This window comes from Lampris incognitus, chromosome 4 (assembly GCF_029633865.1).
Source record: "Lampris incognitus isolate fLamInc1 chromosome 4, fLamInc1.hap2, whole genome shotgun sequence".
In the NCBI taxonomy this organism is placed as follows: Eukaryota; Metazoa; Chordata; class Actinopteri; order Lampriformes; family Lampridae; genus Lampris; species Lampris incognitus.
This window is the reverse complement of record NC_079214.1, coordinates 29,618,957-29,640,577: the sequence shown is the minus strand read 5'-3', so window position 1 is coordinate 29,640,577 and position 21,621 is coordinate 29,618,957. Positions and strand designations below refer to the sequence as shown.

At 42.1% G+C, this 21,621-nt stretch overlaps 1 protein-coding gene across 1 annotated transcript in view; it reads left to right on the top strand.

The window, feature by feature from the left end:
• The window catches only part of kif26ba (kinesin family member 26Ba), a 171,095-nt gene that overhangs the window by 99,490 nt on the left and 49,984 nt on the right, over positions 1-21,621 (top strand). Inside the window, exons 6-7 of the mRNA XM_056279329.1 lie at positions 16,407-16,622; positions 17,118-17,211. Of these exons, the coding sequence (XP_056135304.1) occupies positions 16,407-16,622; positions 17,118-17,211 (310 nt within the window). The remainder of the gene's footprint in view (positions 1-16,406; positions 16,623-17,117; positions 17,212-21,621) is intronic.

Here is a 21,621-nt window from a genome sequence, read left to right as displayed (position 1 = left end):
CAAAATAAGGTTAGTCGGGGACGAAGAGCCTTATCAACTGGATCCTTCTTGGATCAATGATGACCCGTCACTTCTGCCTTCCGTTTCCTATCCTGATATCGTCAACTACCCAGTTTTCTCACCAAGCCCATACACAGCTGAAGAACTTAAAGCTTTTAAAGGTTTGGAAGCCTACAACCAGATGGTGTGTTGATGAGTGAGAGAAACACAGTATCAGCTCAGCAATGACGTGTGTTGTGAAAGCCAAGGTAGGTGATGCTAACATTAACTTACAAACGTGGCCTAGATCAACTGGTCTTTACATCTGGGGATTTAAATATCTAATATTTTTTTAGGATTTCGAGTGTAATAGCCTTATTTACTTATTTAGGCACTCCACTCCTAACGAATACAAGAAAAAACCCCGGAACCCTGGATAATTGCTGAGAACAGGGTTTCCGCCAGGATTTTTCCTTGCCGGTCCAATGGCCGGAAAGAATTTATTTTACCGGACATATGTGAAACTTACCGGACATGTTCAAAAACAGTTTGTTACAAATGCACATATAACAGCCTACACTTAGGTTGAAGAAATAATGACAAAAACCTCAAATCGGTTTATCTATTTAATGAACAATGCATATTAAATAAAACGAACTGCAACGATTGTGCAAAACAAACAATAGCAAAACACTCATAACCAACAGAACACTCGTAACATTTAGCCCAGGATTTATATGATACGGCTAGCAGACATTTTTATTTTCTCCGTTTTTTATTGCGGCAAACTCCTCTGCCGCCGACTTAAAATCAAAGGTGTCTAGAGTGTCTTTGCAGCTTGCAATTTGCATAAGCCGCGTCACTCTCTCCTGGTCCAGCTGATTTCGTTGCGCCGTCGAAATCAGGAGTCCTTACTGTCCTCAGTAAATCATTCATTCCTCTGAACTGGTGACCTGGAATGTCATTGTTGGCCATGTGAAACACAAGTTTTAATTGTGAATGCAGCTTCTTTCTGGTCTGTTCATGGGCGCTGTCGATATGACTTTTTGTAGCCGTCTGTTGTTGTGATCTTGGCACTGGCTGTGCTCACTGAGGGCTGATGCCCTCATGTTGGTTGACCCTTTCGTAAATCAATTTCTCCTCCCTGAGCTAACACAAAAGCAGCAAAACATTTTGTCTACCCCATCCACAGTTTCACACTTCAGCCACCTGAACTTATTCTGCCACTCGGGTCTGAAGTGGGTTCTCGCCTTCTTTGGTGCTGGACCCACGGTTTCCGAGCTTTCTGGGATGTTCTCATCAGGCACAGAGAGAGGGGTGTCAGTAGACTTAGTGCTACCACTAGACTTGCTTCTGTCTTTGAGGAAAAGTTGACCTATATTCGATTGTTTTGCCATAGCTAACTGTTTGCTAATACTACTGTTTATGTCTTGCTAGCTTTTTGGTACTAGCTACATCTCACCAGATAAACACTTCCAAAAAGACAACAGACGGAGATTCTCTTCCATCAGCTTAAGTTGGAAACTTGTGAAACTGTAACACAATACAGACACTGTATCAGAAATGCATGGAACAATACAGCTAGCAACAGAAACGCGACATCACAGCTAACATAAGAATATGGAGCTAATGGAGCTAGCCTAGTCTAACTTAGCTACATAACAATTCGGCTGAGTATATTAATATTGTAACGTGCATGGATAAGTAGACACGTTGGTTCTTGACTAGCGGGTCGGACCCTTTAGTCGACTGGTTAACGTTGTCACTTGCGGAGCGGGAGACACGGGTTCGCGTCCCAGCTGTGGCGACGGTCTCCCCGACTGCCCCCCGAATTCGCTACAATGGTGATACATGCACGTTACACTACCCCCCTCCTTCGGGAAGCGCGTCTGAGCATGAGCATGAGCCTGAGCATAATCACGCACTGGCTTACACATGCCACACCGGTTGTCTCATCAGCTTCCACAGCCACAAATGGTGCCTGCGATATTTCATCAGCCAATTTTTGACCATAAACAGCTAACATACAATCAAGCAACTCATTTTGGCTTGTCTTAGACGTGTACTTGGCAACTTTTGTATTTGACAGGTGATCGGCTAACTGGCTATCCAAAAAAGAGAACTGGTCAATGAGGTCCAGAAACACGCTCCCCGCTGGAGTGAAGTCGGAGATTCGTCGAACCCCCGCAGCGCTAGCTCATGTGCCCCACAAAATGTAATACACTCCACAATCCGTGATAATGAATGTCTCTTTTTCTTTACCAGCTCGTTGTGTCTCTGTCTAGAAATGCGGTGTCCCTCATCAAGTTGACAGGCGATGTTAACTTTACCCAGCATTGATAGCTTTACGCTATTTCCAATGTGACTTGTGCTGCATTCATGTTTCCTCACCTCTTCAAGAACTACTAACCTGTTACTTGCTCTTAGCACTTATTGTATTCACTCATTAAAAAAAAATCTCTTTCTTGCGCTTTTACTTTAGTACTGGTTTTGCTCTTAGATGCTTGTTTAGAGAGAAGATGCACTTATGACCTCTGATGACTAGTAGTTCTCCTGATTTCTTGCGTTAAATGCACTTATTTTAAGTCATTTTGGATAAAAGCGTCGGCTAAATGACTGTAATGTAATGTAATGTTTCCTAATTTTGTTGGAAAAATGTTTCAAATCCACAATTCCTTGTTGGGTCCAAGCCGTGTCTCCCCAAAAAGCAAGCATTGGAAACAGAAAAGTGAATTCTTAGCTACACTTGCCGTTAGCCAGTCCTTTCGTTGAAACCAAATAACACAAAACTTAACGATTTTGTTGTTTTGTGGTGGACACGTATTGGGGATAGAATTCACCCCAGGAACTAAGGGTTAAGTCAGGGTTGCCCTGGCAGGTTAACGCAGGGTTAAGTTATGGTTGTCCAGCCAGTTTTCTGGTTATTCTTGCCGCCTCCGCTCAGTCGAGCTGTGGTTTTGTTGTCTCTCTGATTTACCGTTGATTAAAGAAAGTTGCCTACACGGCTAAAGTGTGAACCTACGGTCTTCTCCGTTCCTTCGGCTCTACAGTTTGTCCTTTTGTGTTATTTGAAAATCGTTTGGACGATGTATCCCCAGTCTCTTCACTTCCAATTTTTCCTCTAAAGACACTGAAGAAAATGGATGAGAAAATAAATAATCCACCTCATTCATGCTAACGCCCACAGCCGCCATTGCCACAGTCGCTCACTTTTCTCCCTTCCCACTCACGCAAGTAGCGCTTCACTGTATGAACTGTCTGTGCTGTCATTGTTCAAAAGTCAGTGGCTTGTGGGCTGATTCAATTTAGCCCAAATGATCAGCATATCAAGGGGGCGTGCCAAGAGACCCGTCACTCATGAAACACATAGACAAATGGAAAATATTGGCCCATTTAGATGTATTTTGTGTTTTTCTTGTGATTATTTAGTGCTGTTGCTGCTCTTATGTTCCACCAAAATTTAAAATAATCTGTTCTAAGGTTGTTTTTTTATCTTTATTGTAAAAGATATGAGGGCTTAGTCCTGTTAGCCCATTTATACCAGCCGTCCCTGCTCATATGGCATCACCCTGTAACTCATATAATCAAGGTACACTCTTTCCGGCAATTCCCTTCAAAACACAGAATTACTGTCCTTCTCGAAATCTAGTCATTCTTCTTGCCCATACACACACCTGCAACATCCCGAAATGACTCAGCCTCTACTGACAGTGGCACGCCACTTATCACTCCCTTCTACTTTGCTATTAATCCGAATGGGAAGCGAGTCACACAGAGACGTCCATATATTTCGATAAGGGCTCTATCTCACTGACGCTTTGAGATACAAACAATGATAACCATACCACTTCTAGTTATCCTGATCACACGTACATCTCCAAGTTTTCTCCCTAGAAATTTTCTAACCTCATGTGGGTCCTTGAAAAGCCTTCTTCTCTTGTCAGGGCTATCATCCCAACGAAATACTTCTCCTCTGTTCCCAATTACTGTCTAGAATCTCTTGTGCAATTCGACATAGTCATCCTTTTCTTATTTTCAAACCCTATCATGTCCTCATTCTTGTTTCCAATTTTGCACTCCGACTCTGATTCTGACGTCATTTCTGCACCTACGGAAACGTCGCATAAACTCGACATGTCTGGATTCCTAGTTAGTTGACACTAGAGCCAACGGGGTGTAGGCACGGAAGTAGCCGTGATTGGCTGTTGCGTCGGCCAATAGACAGCGTGGAACCTCGAAGCGCACTGACTTGAAACAAACTAAGCGCACTGAAACATTTAGCTAGCTAGCTTACAACTGACCTTAACATTGCCAGATCGTACTGGAACGATAGCTAACGTTAACGCTTGCTAACAATGGAAATTCAAAAAGAGTTTAAACCCTAACCAACAACCAATCACGTCTACTTCCGTGCCTACACCCCATTGGATCTAGCATCAACCTTCCTAGGGTTGATGCTAGATCCTATCTATCTATCTATCTATCTATCTATCTATCTATCTATCTATCTGTCTATCTGTCTATCTGTCTGTCTGTCTATCTGTCTGTCTGTCTGTCTGTCTGTCTGTCTGTCTAGTTCTACAGCCAAGGTGTTTGCGAATGGGCGGAGTATCCCGCTCTCCAAACGTCAGCAGAGGTGAGCGGGGAGTTATTCAATTCAATTTTATTGTCTTTAAAAACAACGGGCAGGCACATGTTAAAAATGAAATGAGGGTATATGGGTATTGTAGTCTACAGGCAGGGCAGCCCCTACACAGGACAAGTTATTTGATGTGTTATGCTATTTTCAAGCTCCTACAAATTACAAACGAACTAAAGAAAAATCAGACATATTCCACAAAAAAAGGAAACATGACTGTCCTTTTTCTATAATATATGGTCACATGTACTTAGATTTGAAAATAAAAACAAATTACTTATAGTCGGCTTTACTTTCTTTTGTACAATTTTTGGTACAAAACCCCAGTGGTGTAAACTTCAACAGCTGTCTTCTTAACTTCATCTATATGTTTGCTTCGTAACAGATTTGGGTTGAAATAGTAGAATTAATAACAAAGTCAGTGCGTGCTTCACTTGGTTTTATCAAGTCAGTGTAATGATGGAAAATATGGCCCAAATAGTTAGTTTTCATGAAATTAATATTACAGTGGTTATTGCAGAGGCAGATAAACTTCCATTTTTTTTATCTCGTTCCTTTCTTTGTGCATCTCCTTATCCTATTTTCTCTTCTTTTCTCACCTCCTTTCCCTTTTCTGTCTCCTCTCCTCTCCTATCAGATATACAGATAGTAAATGTCTCTCTCCTTCCCCTCATCCCATCTCTTCTCTCCTCCTCTCAATGACACTGAAGAATTGGGTGTCTGACAGATTCATTCATCTTTTTCATCTTTCCAGCCAAAAACACAGAAAAGTGCTCATACATATATGCACATCCACACCCAAAGATTTGTGAGCCTGTGCATAGAAGCACATGCACACGTGTGAAACATGTTTGTGTGTGTGTGCATGTGTGTGTGTGTGTGTGTGTGTGTGTGTGCTTTTATGCCCTTGTTTGTCTGTCTCACAGTGTTTTCTTCAGTGTGTATGCACATTTTCAACAACGCTGTTAAGAATGGAAATAGTCATACTCATATAGCCCCTCTTGATTAGTGCTCAGCATCCTTCAATTTCTCTCACACCACAGAACTGTAATGTTAATCTACTGCAGTCATCTTAGGTGTACCTAAGGCACAGGTCTGACGAGTCAGTGGGCCCCAAGATAACATGGTCAAAGCAGGCCCTGCCCTGCACATCACAATCAGCGGTAACATAATGTAATGTCAGTAGTGAATGAAAGAAGTGAAAGCACGCAGCTTTAAAACGACCAGCATGAGGGAAATGCACTGCACAGTTGATGCCTAAATGAAATTATTACTAAGAGACTATAGTGCTATAGAAGACAAGTCATAATAGCAAGGCCAAGCTAGTGATAGACTAGCCTACTTAATAAAATCTGGTGTTGGAGCACCATAACAAATGAAAACATTATTGGTGACAACGTACCTTGACACAGATGAAAACATTATCGGTGACAGCACACCCACACCTAGACAACATTATTCATGTCTGCGCATAGGCCTTATAAACACAAAACACAAGTGTGTAGGTTGATTATTAGTCAAATAAATAATAAATAAGTTCTTCTTACATCATAGGCACACTCTCCGGGCTTTTCTCTGTGCGAAGTCGTGACACTTTGCCAGCTAGCTAACTTTTCTCTGTGGATTTTGCTATAAAGTAGTATGTACATACATAATTACGCATGGGCACACTTTGCACATTTTTTAATACCGTATAAGGTAGACTACTTGGGGTCAACTGCATAAAGTAACAGGGAGTGCAGGAGAGAGGTGAAGAGAGTGCAGGCAGGGTGGAGTGGTTGGAAAAGAGTATTAGGAGTGATTTGCAACAGAAGGGTACTAGCAAGAATTAAAGGGAAGCCCAAAGGAATTGAATCAAGTGCAACTGGACTTGGTATATATCCGTGAAGACGTTTCGCCTCTCATCCAAGAGGCTTCCTCAGTTCGTGCCTTTCCGACTAGACCAAGCTAGTCTGACAGGCTGGTGATGAGGCTCAGAATTTATCCTCTTTGGAGTCGTTGTCAGAGCTATAGATGTCCATGGCTCTTTGTGTTCCGATGTTTACCAACGCCCGTCGCTAACAGAGCCATGACGGACGTTGGACTTTTTTATTCTATGTTGTATTATGTAAATTGCGTGAACACAACATCCATTGCACGCTGTCCGTCTTGGGCGAGAGATCCCTCCTCTGTTGCTCTGACTGAGGTTTCTTCCTATTTCTTCTCCCTGTTAAAGGGTTTTTTTAGGGAGTTTTTCCTTATCGGATGAGAGGGTCTAAGGACAGGATGTTGTGTTGCTGTTAAGCCCACTGAGGCAAATTTGTAATTTGTGATATTGGGCTATACAAATAAAATTGATTTGATTTGATTCTGCTCATATATTACCTCATTAATTTTAGTGGAAAGGGTGATTTGTGCCTTATCTGTACTTCTGTTCCTTATTTGGTTCTATTGTACGTACGTATTGGCAATAACTTGCCAAGATACACTACCGTTCAAAAGTTTGGGATCACCCAAACAATTTCATGTTTTCCATGAAAAGTCACACTTATTCACCACCATATGCTGTGAAATGAATAGAAAATAGAGTCAAGACATTGACAAGGTTAGAAATAATGATTTTTATTTGAAATAAGATTTTTTTTACATCAAACTTTGCTTTCGTTAAAGAATCCTCCATTTGCAGCAATTACAGCATTGCAGACCTTTGGCATTCTAGCTGTTAATTTGTTGAGGTAATCTGGAGAAATTGCACCCCACGCTTCCAGAAGCAGCTCCCACAAGTTGGATTGGTTGGATGGGCACTTCTTTGAGCAGATTGAGTTTCTGGAGCATCACATTTGTGGGGTCAATTAAACGCTCAAAATGGCCAGAAAAAGAGAACTTTCATCTGAAACTCGACAGTCTATTCTTGTTCTTAGAAATGAAGGCTATTCCATGCGAGAAATTGCTAAGAAATTGAAGATTTCCTACACCGGTGTGTACTACTCCCTTCAGAGGACAGCACAAACAGGCTCTAACAGGTACTATTTAATGAAGATGCCAGTTGGGGACCTGTGAGGCGTCTGTTTCTCAAACTAGAGACTCTAATGTACTTATCTTCTTGCTCAGTTGTGCAACGCGGCCTCCCACTTCTTTTTCTACTCTGGTTAGAGCCTGTTTGTGCTGTCCTCTGAAGGGAGTAGTACACACCGGTGTAGGAAATCTTCAATTTCTTAGCAATTTCTCGCATGGAATAGCCTTCATTTCTAAGAACAAGAATAGACTGTCGAGTTTCAGATGAAAGTTCTCTTTTTCTGGCCATTTTGAGCGTTTAATTGACCCCACAAATGTGATGCTCCAGAAACTCAATCTGCTCAAAGAAGTGCCCATCCAACCAATCCAACTTGTGGGAGCTGCTTCTGGAAGCGTGGGGTGCAATTTCTCCAGATTACCTCAACAAATTAACAGCTAGAATGCCAAAGGTCTGCAATGCTGTAATTGCTGCAAATGGAGGATTCTTTGACGAAAGCAAAGTTTGATGTAAAAAAAATCTTATTTCAAATACAAATCATTATTTCTAACCTTGTCAATGTCTTGACTCTATTTTCTATTCATTTCACAACATATGGTGGTGAATAAGTGTGACTTTTCATGGAAAACACAAAATTGTTTGGGTGATCCCAAACTTTTGAACGGTAGTGTACTTATTGTAATAAAAGTGGCTATTTTCAATGGTGGATGGATAGATAGAGCTGAAACATTTAGGGGGAAATTAGGCTAGATTTTGATGTTTCATTACGGTTTCGCATATTTTTCCCTTAGGGAGAGTGGTGTGGAGGATCTTTGCTGCTGAATGGATGGGCTAACATTGCTGAGCACACAGACTTAACAGTTCCAAGATCTATGCAGTATTTCTAATTGAAAGCAGCTCGTTCATACATGGCTGTTTCCTTCGGTTAAATGGAGTCGGAATGAATAAAATGGTTAAAATTAGAATTGATCCTGAGCCTGACCTTGCAATTCCCATATGGTAATATCAGATATCTCTCTTGATGTATGTCAGTGTGGGCATGTCTGTGTATCTGCGTGTTTATGTGCTGTGTCTCTTCATGTGTGTGTGTGTATGTGTTTCTGTGTGTACGCTAATAAGATCCCAGCAGCTTGAAACAGTCTTTTCTTTGAGCCAATTAGAGTTCAGTCTGAGTCCTTTTATTGATTTTCCAGCCAATAGTAATGAAGCACTGCTGTGAGGAGCTATTGACCAATCCTCTAAAGGCTCAGGAGTGTTTGTTGCCATTTGGTTGAATTCCTTAATATAAACTGGCGGAAGGGCTCCATCGTGCCTTAATGTGGTTTCTAAAGAGGAGGAGCAAGAAGACCCTTAGTTCAAGGTTTTTAAGTCGATTCAATCCAAAATGGGACTCTTCCAAAGTTAGCTGTTAAATTTCAACAGTCATGTTGATGTTTTCAATTTATAAGGGCACATTTTCAGATAAAGTGGACCTTGATGCATGTGCACATGCCCTAGTACAGACTTGACTTTTTTTTGGGAGAGATTAAAGCCAATAGATTTCCTTTCTACTAAATATTTATAGTGGGGCTAATGCAGCTAGGGGCACGGTGGTGCAGTGGCTAGCGCGGTCGCCTCACAGCAAGAAGGTCCTGGGTTCGAACCCCGGAGTTGTCCAACCTTGGGGGTCATCCTGTGTGTGGAGTTTGCATGTTCTCCCCATGTCTGTGGGGGTTCCCTCTGGGTGCTCTGGTTTCCTCCCACAGTCCAAAGACATGTAGGTCAGATGAATCGGCCGTACTAAATTGTCCGAATGTGATGGCCTGGTGGTCTGTCCAGGGTGTCCCCCCACCTTCTACCCAATGACTGCTAGGATAGGCTCCAGCATCCCGCAACCCTAAGTTGGATAAGCAGCTTGGCTAATGGATGGATAATGCAGCTATCAGTGTGTAAATTATAGTGCTCATTTTGATAGGCTGACATTGCTGCAATGAGATTAAAAGGTAACATAACTGACTGGAATTCATCAATTTTAGCGTTGGAGTTTTTTTAACCCACAAAATATTTTGTAGTAGCAGCAGGACATGATGGTAAAAAGCCCAATTTAAGCTCCCTTTCATCTCTCTCTTTCTCAACCACACACGAACAAGCACAAACACACACAGAGGGAGAGACAGAGAGATGGAGACACGAGCACTCAAGAGCCTCTCACCTTTCACATGTTCAGACGCAAAGGGGAAACAGCCTCTCAGGAGGGAGTACGTTCTGAGTTATGTCTTTCTAAAAAGCACGACAGTAAAATCTCCGCCCTCAGGCTCTTACTGATGTAACGGGCTTTTATTGGGGTCATGAGAAGGTGTAACACTGAATGTAAGTGTGTGTGTGTGTGTGTGTGTGTGTGTGTGTGTGTGTGTGTGTGTGTGTGTGTGTGTGTGTGTGTGTGTGTGTGTGTGTGTGTGTGTGTGTGTGTGTGTGTGTGTGTGTGTGTGTCTTCAGTAAGGGTTCAGCACATATCCTCCTTTTCAAATTTAAGATGAAGTGCTGACCCAACATTAAGTTTCAGTGTCTTAGGTTATGTCAGGGTACCAGGGTGAAACATTTATTGCGGCCAGGTGGCACTTGGATTTATCGCATGCTCATACATATGCATATGCAGGCACATGCACATACATGGGTGTATACACTCTCACATGCACATCATCATAATGATTTAATGAACTGTACAGATGCTGTACCATCTCATCTTAGAATCACATAATAACAAATATATGCACACAGTTTGAAATCACAAAGTCAATATCTGTCTTTGATGGCCGATGGTCATTTAATGATGCAACCAGAGGAAATCCTATTAATGTAGTGTAGATGGTTGTGCATGTGTGTGCGCCTAAGATGTGTGCCTCATAAAAGAAGTGCATCCTAGAAAGAGCTCCTCTACAGTCATTTTACAATCTGCCCCCATGTGATTTTATAAAACAGAATATTTGCTTGCAGGGTTTATGCTTTCTGCTCCTTTTACATTTACTGAAGGTTCCCCTCGCTGTAATTTCTTAAGTGATTTCCCAAGTTCAGTCTTTAAATGCCAAGATGCCGCCCAATTCATAATGAGAACATGATAATGAATAAAGTATGAGAACATGATAATGAATAAAGCATTCTGATTCCAGTTCTGATGATGATTTTATTCATGGATTTACAAGACAAATGGGAGTCCAGGGGATAACATGTTAAAGGGAAAACCCTTATTTCCAGCATGGTACCAAGATGTGAAGTCATCAGACAGATAATAACACATACCTTTCTTTAGAAAAACGCAAAGTAAAAGTCTTTAAAAGTTCTGATATCAGATCAGTACAGGCTGATGCCTAAAACAACTGCCCATATTAAATACAACACAAAATATAACAATAATAAACATCACATCAGTGACTCGAGGAACCTGCCATTCACGAGTAGCCTGCCACCTTGCCCCAAATAAAAGCCTGGGCCTGACCTCTAAATGTCCCTCTACATTTGGACAGCTTAATGTTTAATGGTAGGCTGTTCCACAGTAGGGCACCAGTATGGAAAAAAGAAGCCCGGGGCTACATTATTAACTTGAAGCACCTTACACGAATGTGCAGTGGCCCTAGTGTCATAACCATGCGGAGTATAAGCCATGGCTATCTGTGAGCCTCAATATGTAGGAGCATCTCCACTAATGATGTTATGCATGTGATGCAACATCTGTTGTTCTGCCCTAAGCTGTACTGGCAACAGTCCCACCCTCCCAAATTCAACTACCTGCATGAGTTTGAGGAGATGCATTTAATTAATATCGGATGATAACATTATTTCGCAAAACCTGCAATTTTTTCTCAAGTTTGGCTGTCAAACCATGATACCAAGCTGAACAGGCGTGATCAAAATGATGCTGTATCAGAGTTGACACAAGGAGTTTCGTGATAGTGATGTCAAAGTGTCTTGGTCTGCCAAATAGGAACCTAAATTTGCTATTACACTTGGACAATATTCCAGCTGCAATATATTCTCCATATGAATGAGCCAGCACAACGCCAAGTATGTGACACATATCTGGGAGACAATGTCAGTACCGTTGCATACAACTTCAACAAACATGCAACATTTCATACAAGTCTTTCCATCACTGTAAAAAGAAAAAAAAAGGGGCGCCTGGGTAGCGTGACGTTCTGTTCCGTTGCATACCAACACGGGGATCCCAGTTTAAATCCCCGTGTTACCTCTGGTTTGGTCGGGCGTCCCTACAGACACAATTGGACGTGTCTGTGGGTGGGAAGCTGGATGTGGATATGTGTGCTGGTCGCTGCACTAGCGCCTCCTCTGGTTGGTCGGGGCACCTGTTCAGAGGGGGGACTGGGGGGGAATAGCGTGATCCTCCCATGTGCTATGTCCCCCTGGCGAAACTCCTCACTGTCAGGTGAAAAGAAGCGGCCGGCGACTCCACATGTATCGGAGGAGGCATGTGGTAGTCTGCAGCCCTCCCCGGATCAGCAGAGGGGGTGGAGTGGTGACCGGGACAGCTTCGAAGAGTGGAGTAATTGTCCGGATACAATTGGGGAGAAAGGGGGGGGGGGACTAATTGGAGTCGTTTTGAAGACATTAGATTTTTTTGGTCAGAGTTTTTGTAATGTGTAATGCCTCCTGGACTCATTTAGCCACATTTTTGATAAAAAAAAAACAAACAAAAACAAACTTCACTTAACTTTTAAAGCGATGCCAAACCTTCCAGCTGTCACAGTAGTCCAACGTATAGCAACATGTGATTGGTATGAAGAAAGGTTTCTTCAAGAATTTACATGAACTTTATCCCTCTGTAAAGGCACTGGCAATCCTATTAAATGAATAGATGCAAATGATTTTACAGTCCAGCATGCCTTCATTCATCTAGATGGAAATCTTGTGTCGTGGTGGTGGCTGATTCTTGCATCTGAGAAAACAATGTTTGATTTGCAATCTCATGATGGTGTTTTAGCTGAGAACAAAGAGTCAGAACAATTTTCACACACTTTAGAAAATGATTCATCTTTGCTGAAATGAAAAACAGAGAACAGACCATCACACACAGACACAGATAGACAGACAGACAGGCAGACACACACAAGGGCAAAGCAGCAGACTGACAAACAAAGACAAACACTGCCAAACAGAGACAGATCAACACAGACTATGATAGAAAGCCAAGGGAGAGAAGAGACATACTGACAAGGACAGACCAGCAAACAGACATCTCACATTTTTTTTCCACATTTCAGTTTCATTGTTCTCGTCTTTTATTTGCCTGGCTGCAAAAATAAATAACAAAATTCCCCAAATGACTCAACAATCACTCGATATAGAAAAGTACATGTTGACAAGTGGAGTCCAAAACATGACTAGTATTAATAAAACAATCTGGAGATGTTTGCTATGACATCCCAACACATACTGAGTATCTAGATCAACCGTGTTTCCCTTCCCAAACGGGGGGTTTGGTTTTTTTCATCTTATCTGAAAAGGGATGAAACCTGTTCTCATAAATTTCTCCATCAGTACACTTCTCAGTGTAATGCAGTATGAAAACTGAATCTCTGATTTAATCAATCAGTAAATCTACTACTACTACTTTCGGCTGCTCCCGTTAGGGGTCGCCACAGCGGATCATCCGTTTTCATCTGTTCCTGTCCTCTGCATCTTCCTCTGTCACACCAGCCACCTGCATGTCCTCTCTCACCATATACATAAACCTCCTCTTTGGCCTTCCTCTATTCCTCTTCCCTGGCAGCTCCATATTCAGCATCCTTCCCCCAATATACCCAGCATCTCTCCTCCACACATGTCCAAGCCATCTCAGTCTTGCCTCTCTTGCTTTGTCTCCAAACTGTCCAACCTGAGCTGCCCCTCTAATATAATCATTCCTAATCCTGTCCTTCTTCGTCACTCCCAGTGAAAATCTTAGCATCTTCAGCTCTGCCACCTCCAACTCCACCTCCTGTCTTTTCGTCAGTGCCACTGTCTCCAAACCATATAACATAGCTGGTCTCACAGCCATCTTGTAAACCTTCCCTTTAATTCTTACTGGTACCCTTCTGTCACAAATCACTCCTGACACTCCTCTCCACCCACTCCACCCTGCCTGCACTCTCTTCTTTACCTCTCTTCTGCACTCCCCGTTACTTTGGACAGTTGACCCCAAGTATTTAAACTCTTATGCCTTCGTCACCTCTACTCCTTGCATCCTCACCATTCCACTGTCCTCCCTCGCATTCACGCATATGTATTCCATCTTGCTCCTACTGACTTTCATTCCTCTTCTCTCCAGTGCATACCTCCACTTCTCCGGGCTCTCCTCAACCAGTCAGCAAATCAGTAAATCAGTCAGTAAATAATTGATATAAATGTCTTGAATCATATTGCATCCCCTCTTAATCCGTGTTTTGCAATAAGATTAAGATTTCATTGCATTTTCATGTACTGAATAAATTGACCAAAAAAGAAAAAGAAAAGAATATATTCTACTTTCCCTCTTTTTGTATCTCTTGCTCTTTCTGCACCCTCTGTGCGAGCTTTCATCCCTACGGCTCAGCACGCCGTCTGTCTTTTCCCTCAGCACTTCTATAAAGGAAGATATGGCCGCGACATCTGAGGGAAAAAAAAGATAGAGGAAAGTGTGAGAGACCGAATTATTCTGGCAGACGAGCAGTGACAGAGTGAGAGAACAGAAGACTAGAAAGTGTCTCGAACTTTCAAACATCGCCAGTGTGGAGAAAGTTGTTTGTTAATGCATTAAATCATTCTGAAACAGACTTGGCTTCAATGATGCAGCTATTTTAATTCCAACATCAACACAACAGAAGCTCGCCAGGCAGGGAGTTGTGACTCCTAACAGCCTGTGACAGGAGTGGGAGGACAGGAAGAGACAGAGGAGGAGAAAAAGCTAAAATAAGATTCCTGCACATCAGGCTTTGATGTGTTACAGAGTAGAGAGAGAGAGAGAGGGAGAGAGAAAGACAGAGAGAGGGAGAGAAGGATTTAGTGATGAAAGAGCAATGACAAAGAAAGAGAGCAACACTGAAGAGAGAGAGAGAGAGAGAGCCAGTGAGAGAACAGGTGTATTTATGTGAGTCTTGAAAGAAATGAACAACGGAGTGACGCTGCGCTCTGTGTGTCACATTGTGCAGCAAAGGTGCATGTAAGGTCAGACGCCTTCAGGTAGCGACCCTGGATTCATGGAGTTGTTCATACTACCAAACCATTGCATTCAATACCTACACTACCGTTCAAAAGTTTGGGATCACCCAAACAATTTCATGTTTTCCATGAAAAGTCACACTTATTCACCACCATATGCTGTGAAATGAATAGAAAATAGAGTCAAGACATTGACAAGGTTAGAAATAATGATTTTTATTTGAAATAAGATTTTTTTTACATCAAACTTTGCTTTCGTTAAAGAATCCTCCATTTGCAGCAATTACAGCATTGCAGACCTTTGGCATTCTAGCTGTTAATTTGTTGAGGTAATCTGGAGAAATTGCACCCCACGCTTCCAGAAGCAGCTCCCACAAGTTGGATTGGTTGGATGGGCACTTCTTTGAGCAGATTGAGTTTCTGGAGCATCACATTTGTGGGGTCAATTAAACGCTCAAAATGGCCAGAAAAAGAGAACTTTCATCTGAAACTCGACAGTCTATTCTTGTTCTTAGAAATGAAGGCTATTCCATGCGAGAAATTGCTAAGAAATTGAAGATTTCCTACACCGGTGTGTACTACTCCCTTCAGAGGACAGCACAAACAGGCTCTAACAGGTACTATTTAATGAAGATGCCAGTTGGGGACCTGTGAGGCGTCTGTTTCTCAAACTAGAGACTCTAATGTACTTATCTTCTTGCTCAGTTGTGCAACGCGGCCTCCCACTTCTTTTTCTACTCTGGTTAGAGCCTGTTTGTGCTGTCCTCTGAAGGGAGTAGTACACACCGGTGTAGGAAATCTTCAATTTCTTAGCAATTTCTCGCATGGAATAGCCTTCATTTCTAAGAACAAGAATAGACTGTCGAGTTTCAGATGAAAGTTCTCTTTTTCTGGCCATTTTGAGCGTTTAATTGACCCCACAAATGTGATGCTCCAGAAACTCAATCTGCTCAAAGAAGTGCCCATCCAACCAATCCAACTTGTGGGAGCTGCTTCTGGAAGCGTGGGGTGCAATTTCTCCAGATTACCTCAACAAATTAACAGCTAGAATGCCAAAGGTCTGCAATGCTGTAATTGCTGCAAATGGAGGATTCTTTGACGAAAGCAAAGTTTGATGTAAAAAAAATCTTATTTCAAATACAAATCATTATTTCTAACCTTGTCAATGTCTTGACTCTATTTTCTATTCATTTCACAACATATGGTGGTGAATAAGTGTGACTTTTCATGGAAAACACAAAATTGTTTGGGTGATCCCAAACTTTTGAACGGTAGTGTACGTTTGGCTGAAAATGGTTCCTTTTTTATTCTGCTCTATTCCACATAGTATCAAGATTTAACATGTGGATATTACATTTATGGCATTGTGTGTATTTCCATTTTTAGATAACACTTGCTCATTCTTTGCCTCTTAATTACATTACGGATTACAGCCTTGTTTCTTTTTCACTTGATAGGTCTCAAACCTTAGTGTATTGTTTTTTTTTATCTTGATAGATATATTTCCACACACGCTAGCGCACCAGCTGGTCAGCACGTGTTATACTTTCAAAATCAATATTGCTTTTGTGTTTCTGTTGAACAAGTTTTATGTGTTTATGTTTGTATCTGTATGTGTGTCTCATTCAGGTGAAGGTGATGGTGCGTGTTTGTCCAGTGCCTCAGTCTGATGCATCTGAGTCCAGTTCCTTCCTTAAAGTGGACCCCAGGAAGAAGCAAATCACTATTATGGACCTATCAGCCAATCAGACACCTGGGACTGCCTCCCAAAAGAGGGCAGGAGCCAATCAGGTCCCTCCAAAGATGTTTACCTTTGATGCTGCATTCCCTCAAGATGCATCGCAGGTAAGAGAAATTACCTATCTTGCACGAGGACACCATGTGTAAAACTAAAAAATAAAGATTTTGGAGGAAAATATTAGATACATGTAGATAGAATGAAAGAAGCAAAAGGACTGTGAAATAAATGTAGAAATAATTTTGTTATGAGAGCAATTTAAATTATAACATAGTAAGCTGTGAGTAATGTGGAGAGACTGTAATGAGATAAGAATCAATAACTTTCTAATCCCATGAGGCATAAAGAGTGACTTAAATTGATGCCAGTCAACTAGCTATGCCCTACAAATACTCAAAATTCAGGATCGAAATTTTTGTTCTTATTTCCTCTCAACCAACTTCTCATTTCATCTCTCTCTCTCTCTCTCTCTCTCTCTCTCTCTCTCTCTCTCTCTCTCTCTCTCTCTCTCTCTCTCTCTCTCTCTCTCTCTCTCTCTCTCTCTCTCTCTCTCTCTCTCTCTCTCTCTCTCTTGCCGCTTCTCTGTCTTGTCCTCTTGCTAGGCGGAGGTGTGTGCAGGCACAGTTGCCGAGGTGATTCAGTCAGTGGTGAATGGAGCAGATGGCTGTGTCTTTTGCTTTGGACACTCCAAACTTGGTAGAGTGTGCGCACACACACACACACACACACACACACACACACACACACACACACACACACACACACACACACACACACATGCCTGCACACACACACACACACATACGCATGCACACACATACATGCGCACACACACACGTGTATGCACATGCATACAAGCACACATAATGACAAATGCACACAAGCATCTACATACCATCTGATTGTAGCAAGCAGTAGCAAATAAGCATCAGAACAGACACACACATGCACAAACAAACACACATACATGTACACACGCACATATATATCTATATAAATATACACACACATGCACACATTTACACAGATTAATATTAGCACACATATGCACACACCTACAAAAGCATTGTGTGTCCATCTTGCCCTTCTTGCCATGCACACAGCCTCACAAACATCCATAGAAAACACTCTGGCTTCTAATTTGAGTATCTCTGGTTTGCAAATCATTGTTTTGTTGCATGAATGCCAGCAGGGTTAGAGATAGTTGTGTGTTTGGTTTGTGTATGTGTCTGGTCGTCAGTGTAACAGTTCTTTCACTGGCTTGACTGACTCTACTGGGCTTGAACTATGGCAGAGAGAAAGAATGTGGGAGAAACAGAGAGAGAGAGCAAGAGAAAGAGAAAGAGGAGGATTAGTGGTGGTTGAAAGCATCCTCTGTCTTCTTTCTCCCTCTCTCTCTTTTCCTCTCTTCTCGTGCAACAATGTATGTATCTCTGACTTTCTCTCAAATCCTTCTGAAGCTGGTTCAGAGACTGGCTTAACAAGGGTCAGGACTCCCCTCTGCACACTGGAACATGTGTGGCTGCTGCACCTTCACACACACACACACACACACACACACACACACACACACACACACACACACACACACACACACACACACACACACACACACACACACACACACACACACAGAAGCAAATATTAATTTGTGTGTCTGATACTTGTGGACATGTTCACAAGACAGAGCAAAGAAAGGAATAAAGAAACAAACTTACATTTATAAACCGTCACACAAACACAGTCCTTAATTTTGCGCTCAGTGTCATAGCAGTAGCAGTGTTGTTGTTTTTTTTTTTCATTACTGATCTTCATATAGTTTGTTAGGGAGCTGACAAGTCCCTGATCTACTGCTGGAACCAGGTTCAGTGACGGTGAATCAGGCATTCACATATTCAACATTGTTTCTACAGTTCAGCCAGGAAACACTCATCTTTACATTAGGCTATTTATTGGAATAAATACCCATAAAGTTATTTTTGGCATTAATGTCTCTGCTTTGTTTTGTCCTGACTTGAAGTCCAAGCAAAGAGATGCATTTTCTGATGATTATATGATCAATATATCAGTCACAACACATGACTGGCAAGTAGAAATGAGAAGGCAACATCTGTCGACGAGTTGGTTTACATGCACACACCAAAACCTGGACTACTAGGTCAGTCAGTTAGATTAAGGTGGTATCTTACTTCAAGCATTTGTATGGTTTGGAATTATGTTTTCTCTAAAACCTGGATATATAAGTAGATTTTTTTGAACAATTTCTCTAAGCTTTGTGAAACCAACATAATAGCCAGCTCCTCCCAGACTTAGTGTCCCTTGTTGGGAGGTCAAATCATTTTCTCGACACATCTTTGGTTTTTTTTCTTTTTTGTTCTTCTTGTGTTATTGCAGAAATTATAGTAGAAATGTTTCAATTTGCAATCCTGTCTCACAGCTGTTTGCCATTTTTGTTTTTGTATTGGACAAAAAACATCTGGTTCACTGTGTCAGGTGACCTTTCACATGTGCAGCGGCAAAACGCCAGAAAGAACCCAACGAGGTCTTGACACGTACACATGCACCAGCAAGTCCAAAAGTTTTCTTCAATTGTGTTGCTTATTCCAGTTTTGACCTAAGCTGGAGTAATGCATTTATCCGTTTATGACTATTATATTAATCTTCATGTGATCATAGCCAGTGAGAAGATAAACCCAATGCAGGTGAGGCTGGGGCAATGGGGGAAAATTCCACAATGCCAAAACATAACAAACACTAGAAGAGTTACTGTAGCATCTGGGTGGTGTAACAGTCTATTCCGTTGCCTACCAACATGGGATCACTAGTTCAAATCCCCGTGTTACCTCCGGCTTGGTCAGGCATCCCTACAGACACAATTGGCTGTGTCTGTGGGTGGGAAGCTGGATGTGGGTATGTGTCCTGGTCACTGCACTAGCGCCTCCTCTGATCGGTCGGGGCACCTGTTCGGGGGAACTGGGGGAATAGTGTGATCCTCCCACGTGCTACATCCCCCTGGTGAAACTCCTCACTGTCAGGTGAAAAGAAGTGACTGGTGACTCTACATGTATTGGAGGAGGCATGTGGTAGTCTGCAGCCCTCCCTGGATCGGCAGAGGGGGTGGAGCAGCGACCAAGATGGCTCAGAAGAGTGGGGTAATTGGCCAAATACAATTGGGGAAAAAAAGGGGGGAAAAGCCACGCAAAAAAAGAGTGACTGTGTAGCAGGGATAATGATCCCTGGAAGGGCTCGGTTTAAAAAGACCACTTCATGTCCATGTTTGAGTATGGTGTGTGACAAAAGGTCGTGCATGAGCTGCTGCAATCTCCTTTTATAAAGTTTAAAAATTAATCAAAAAATATGCTGTTTTAATTAATTTCACCATTACATTTAATGTTATGGATATAAGATTTTAGTATCACTAAGACGTTGCCTTGACCTTGTCAGTAAGGCTTTAAAATGCTGGCGCTGTAGCAGCAGATGAGGTGATACGTTGTATTATAGCTCACCTAGGGCTATGGGACTTAATGACACTGCATTATAAAGGCATTACCTTATTCTAATTAAAATGGGGAAAGAACACAAGGAGCATTTATCTTTAGCTCTGATGCCCTTGGCTGTGGACACACTCGCCCTTAACATACTAACACGCGCACACACACACACACACATACACACGTGCACACACGTGCACACATGAGCAAACTCATGCAGAGACACCAAATCTTGGCATCATAAAGATTCGGAAATAAGTGGAAGAAGTGAAGGGCTTCAACTGAATACTCTGCAGTCTCATGTGACATCTGAGAGTGTCTGTTGATTTGTAACTGTACTTGTGTGTGTGTGTGTGTGTGTGTATGTGTGTATGTATGCCCGTGCACGCGTGTGTGTGTGTTTGCGTGATATTGAGCACCAGTGCTGTCATAGGAGGCATGAGGTTGTATACAACTCCCCTTTCAGCCAATCTCAGACAGCATAGGCAGTTCTGCTTTCATGTCTCCTGATGACACCAATTACCAGGAATGTCCTGGAACTACACACATATTCCACACATTCCAAACACAAATGGATCGCACAACATGCACACACACACACACACACACGCACACACACACACACACACACACACACACACACACACACACACACACACACACACACACACACACACACACACTTAATGTTGTCTTGCATCATGTTGTTCTTGTTAGCCAGTGGTCCAACCAGCTTGTCATGTCAAGACTGTTTCCAATAGTCGGAACAGAAGGAAAAAACCATCTACAAATTACCACTCACAGAGAAGTGTGAATGCAAACAAACTCAGGCACACATCCATACTCACACATGCATGCATGCACACTGCACACGGGCCAAATACTGAATGTAACATGGCTTGCGCTTGCATTTAAAAGAAAATTATCTGTTTTCTCTCTGAAAAACATCGAATCCAAAAAGATTCTATATAATTATAGGAAGAAAGCATTATTTTAAGTTCAGAACTCAGTCTTTCTTAATATAGAGCATCCAGTGTGTCAACATGTGGTTATCTAACCAACATATGATATATACTATTCTTTAAAAGGGGATCTTAAAAGAATTCATTATAATTTTTTCCCTGTCAATCAGTGTGTGAGAGAAACTGCGACTTTTGCAAATGGTGGATAACACATTTTGCCATCAAACATCTCACCAGTTCCATTTCTTATAGGCTTCGCCCCCTAAGAGCTGTCACTATTGGGTTTATCTCTCATGCATGCGTAGTCGTTAAGATTTTCTTTTGCACCCTTGTGCTCTGTATGGGCTTCCTTCAGGTCCGTATTGATTGTATATACCCATTGCATGACCTGAGCTCTGCTCCCTCTTTTTCTTCAGCATAAGAAGAAATACAGTCATCTTTTAAGAAAGTGAAGAAGGAAGAAATGACTTCTCAGTGTTCTACTGGCAAGGTCCATCTCTGTTCATCTTGTCAAGCAAGTTACATTATGAACTTCAGCCACCATGCTTGCTGTGAAATATGCCTCGGTCCCCAGCATGCCAGACTGGCTCTCACCCTCCGGGCCACGTGCCCCTACTGTGCATGCCTGCCCGCGGTGGAGAAACAGCGGCGAG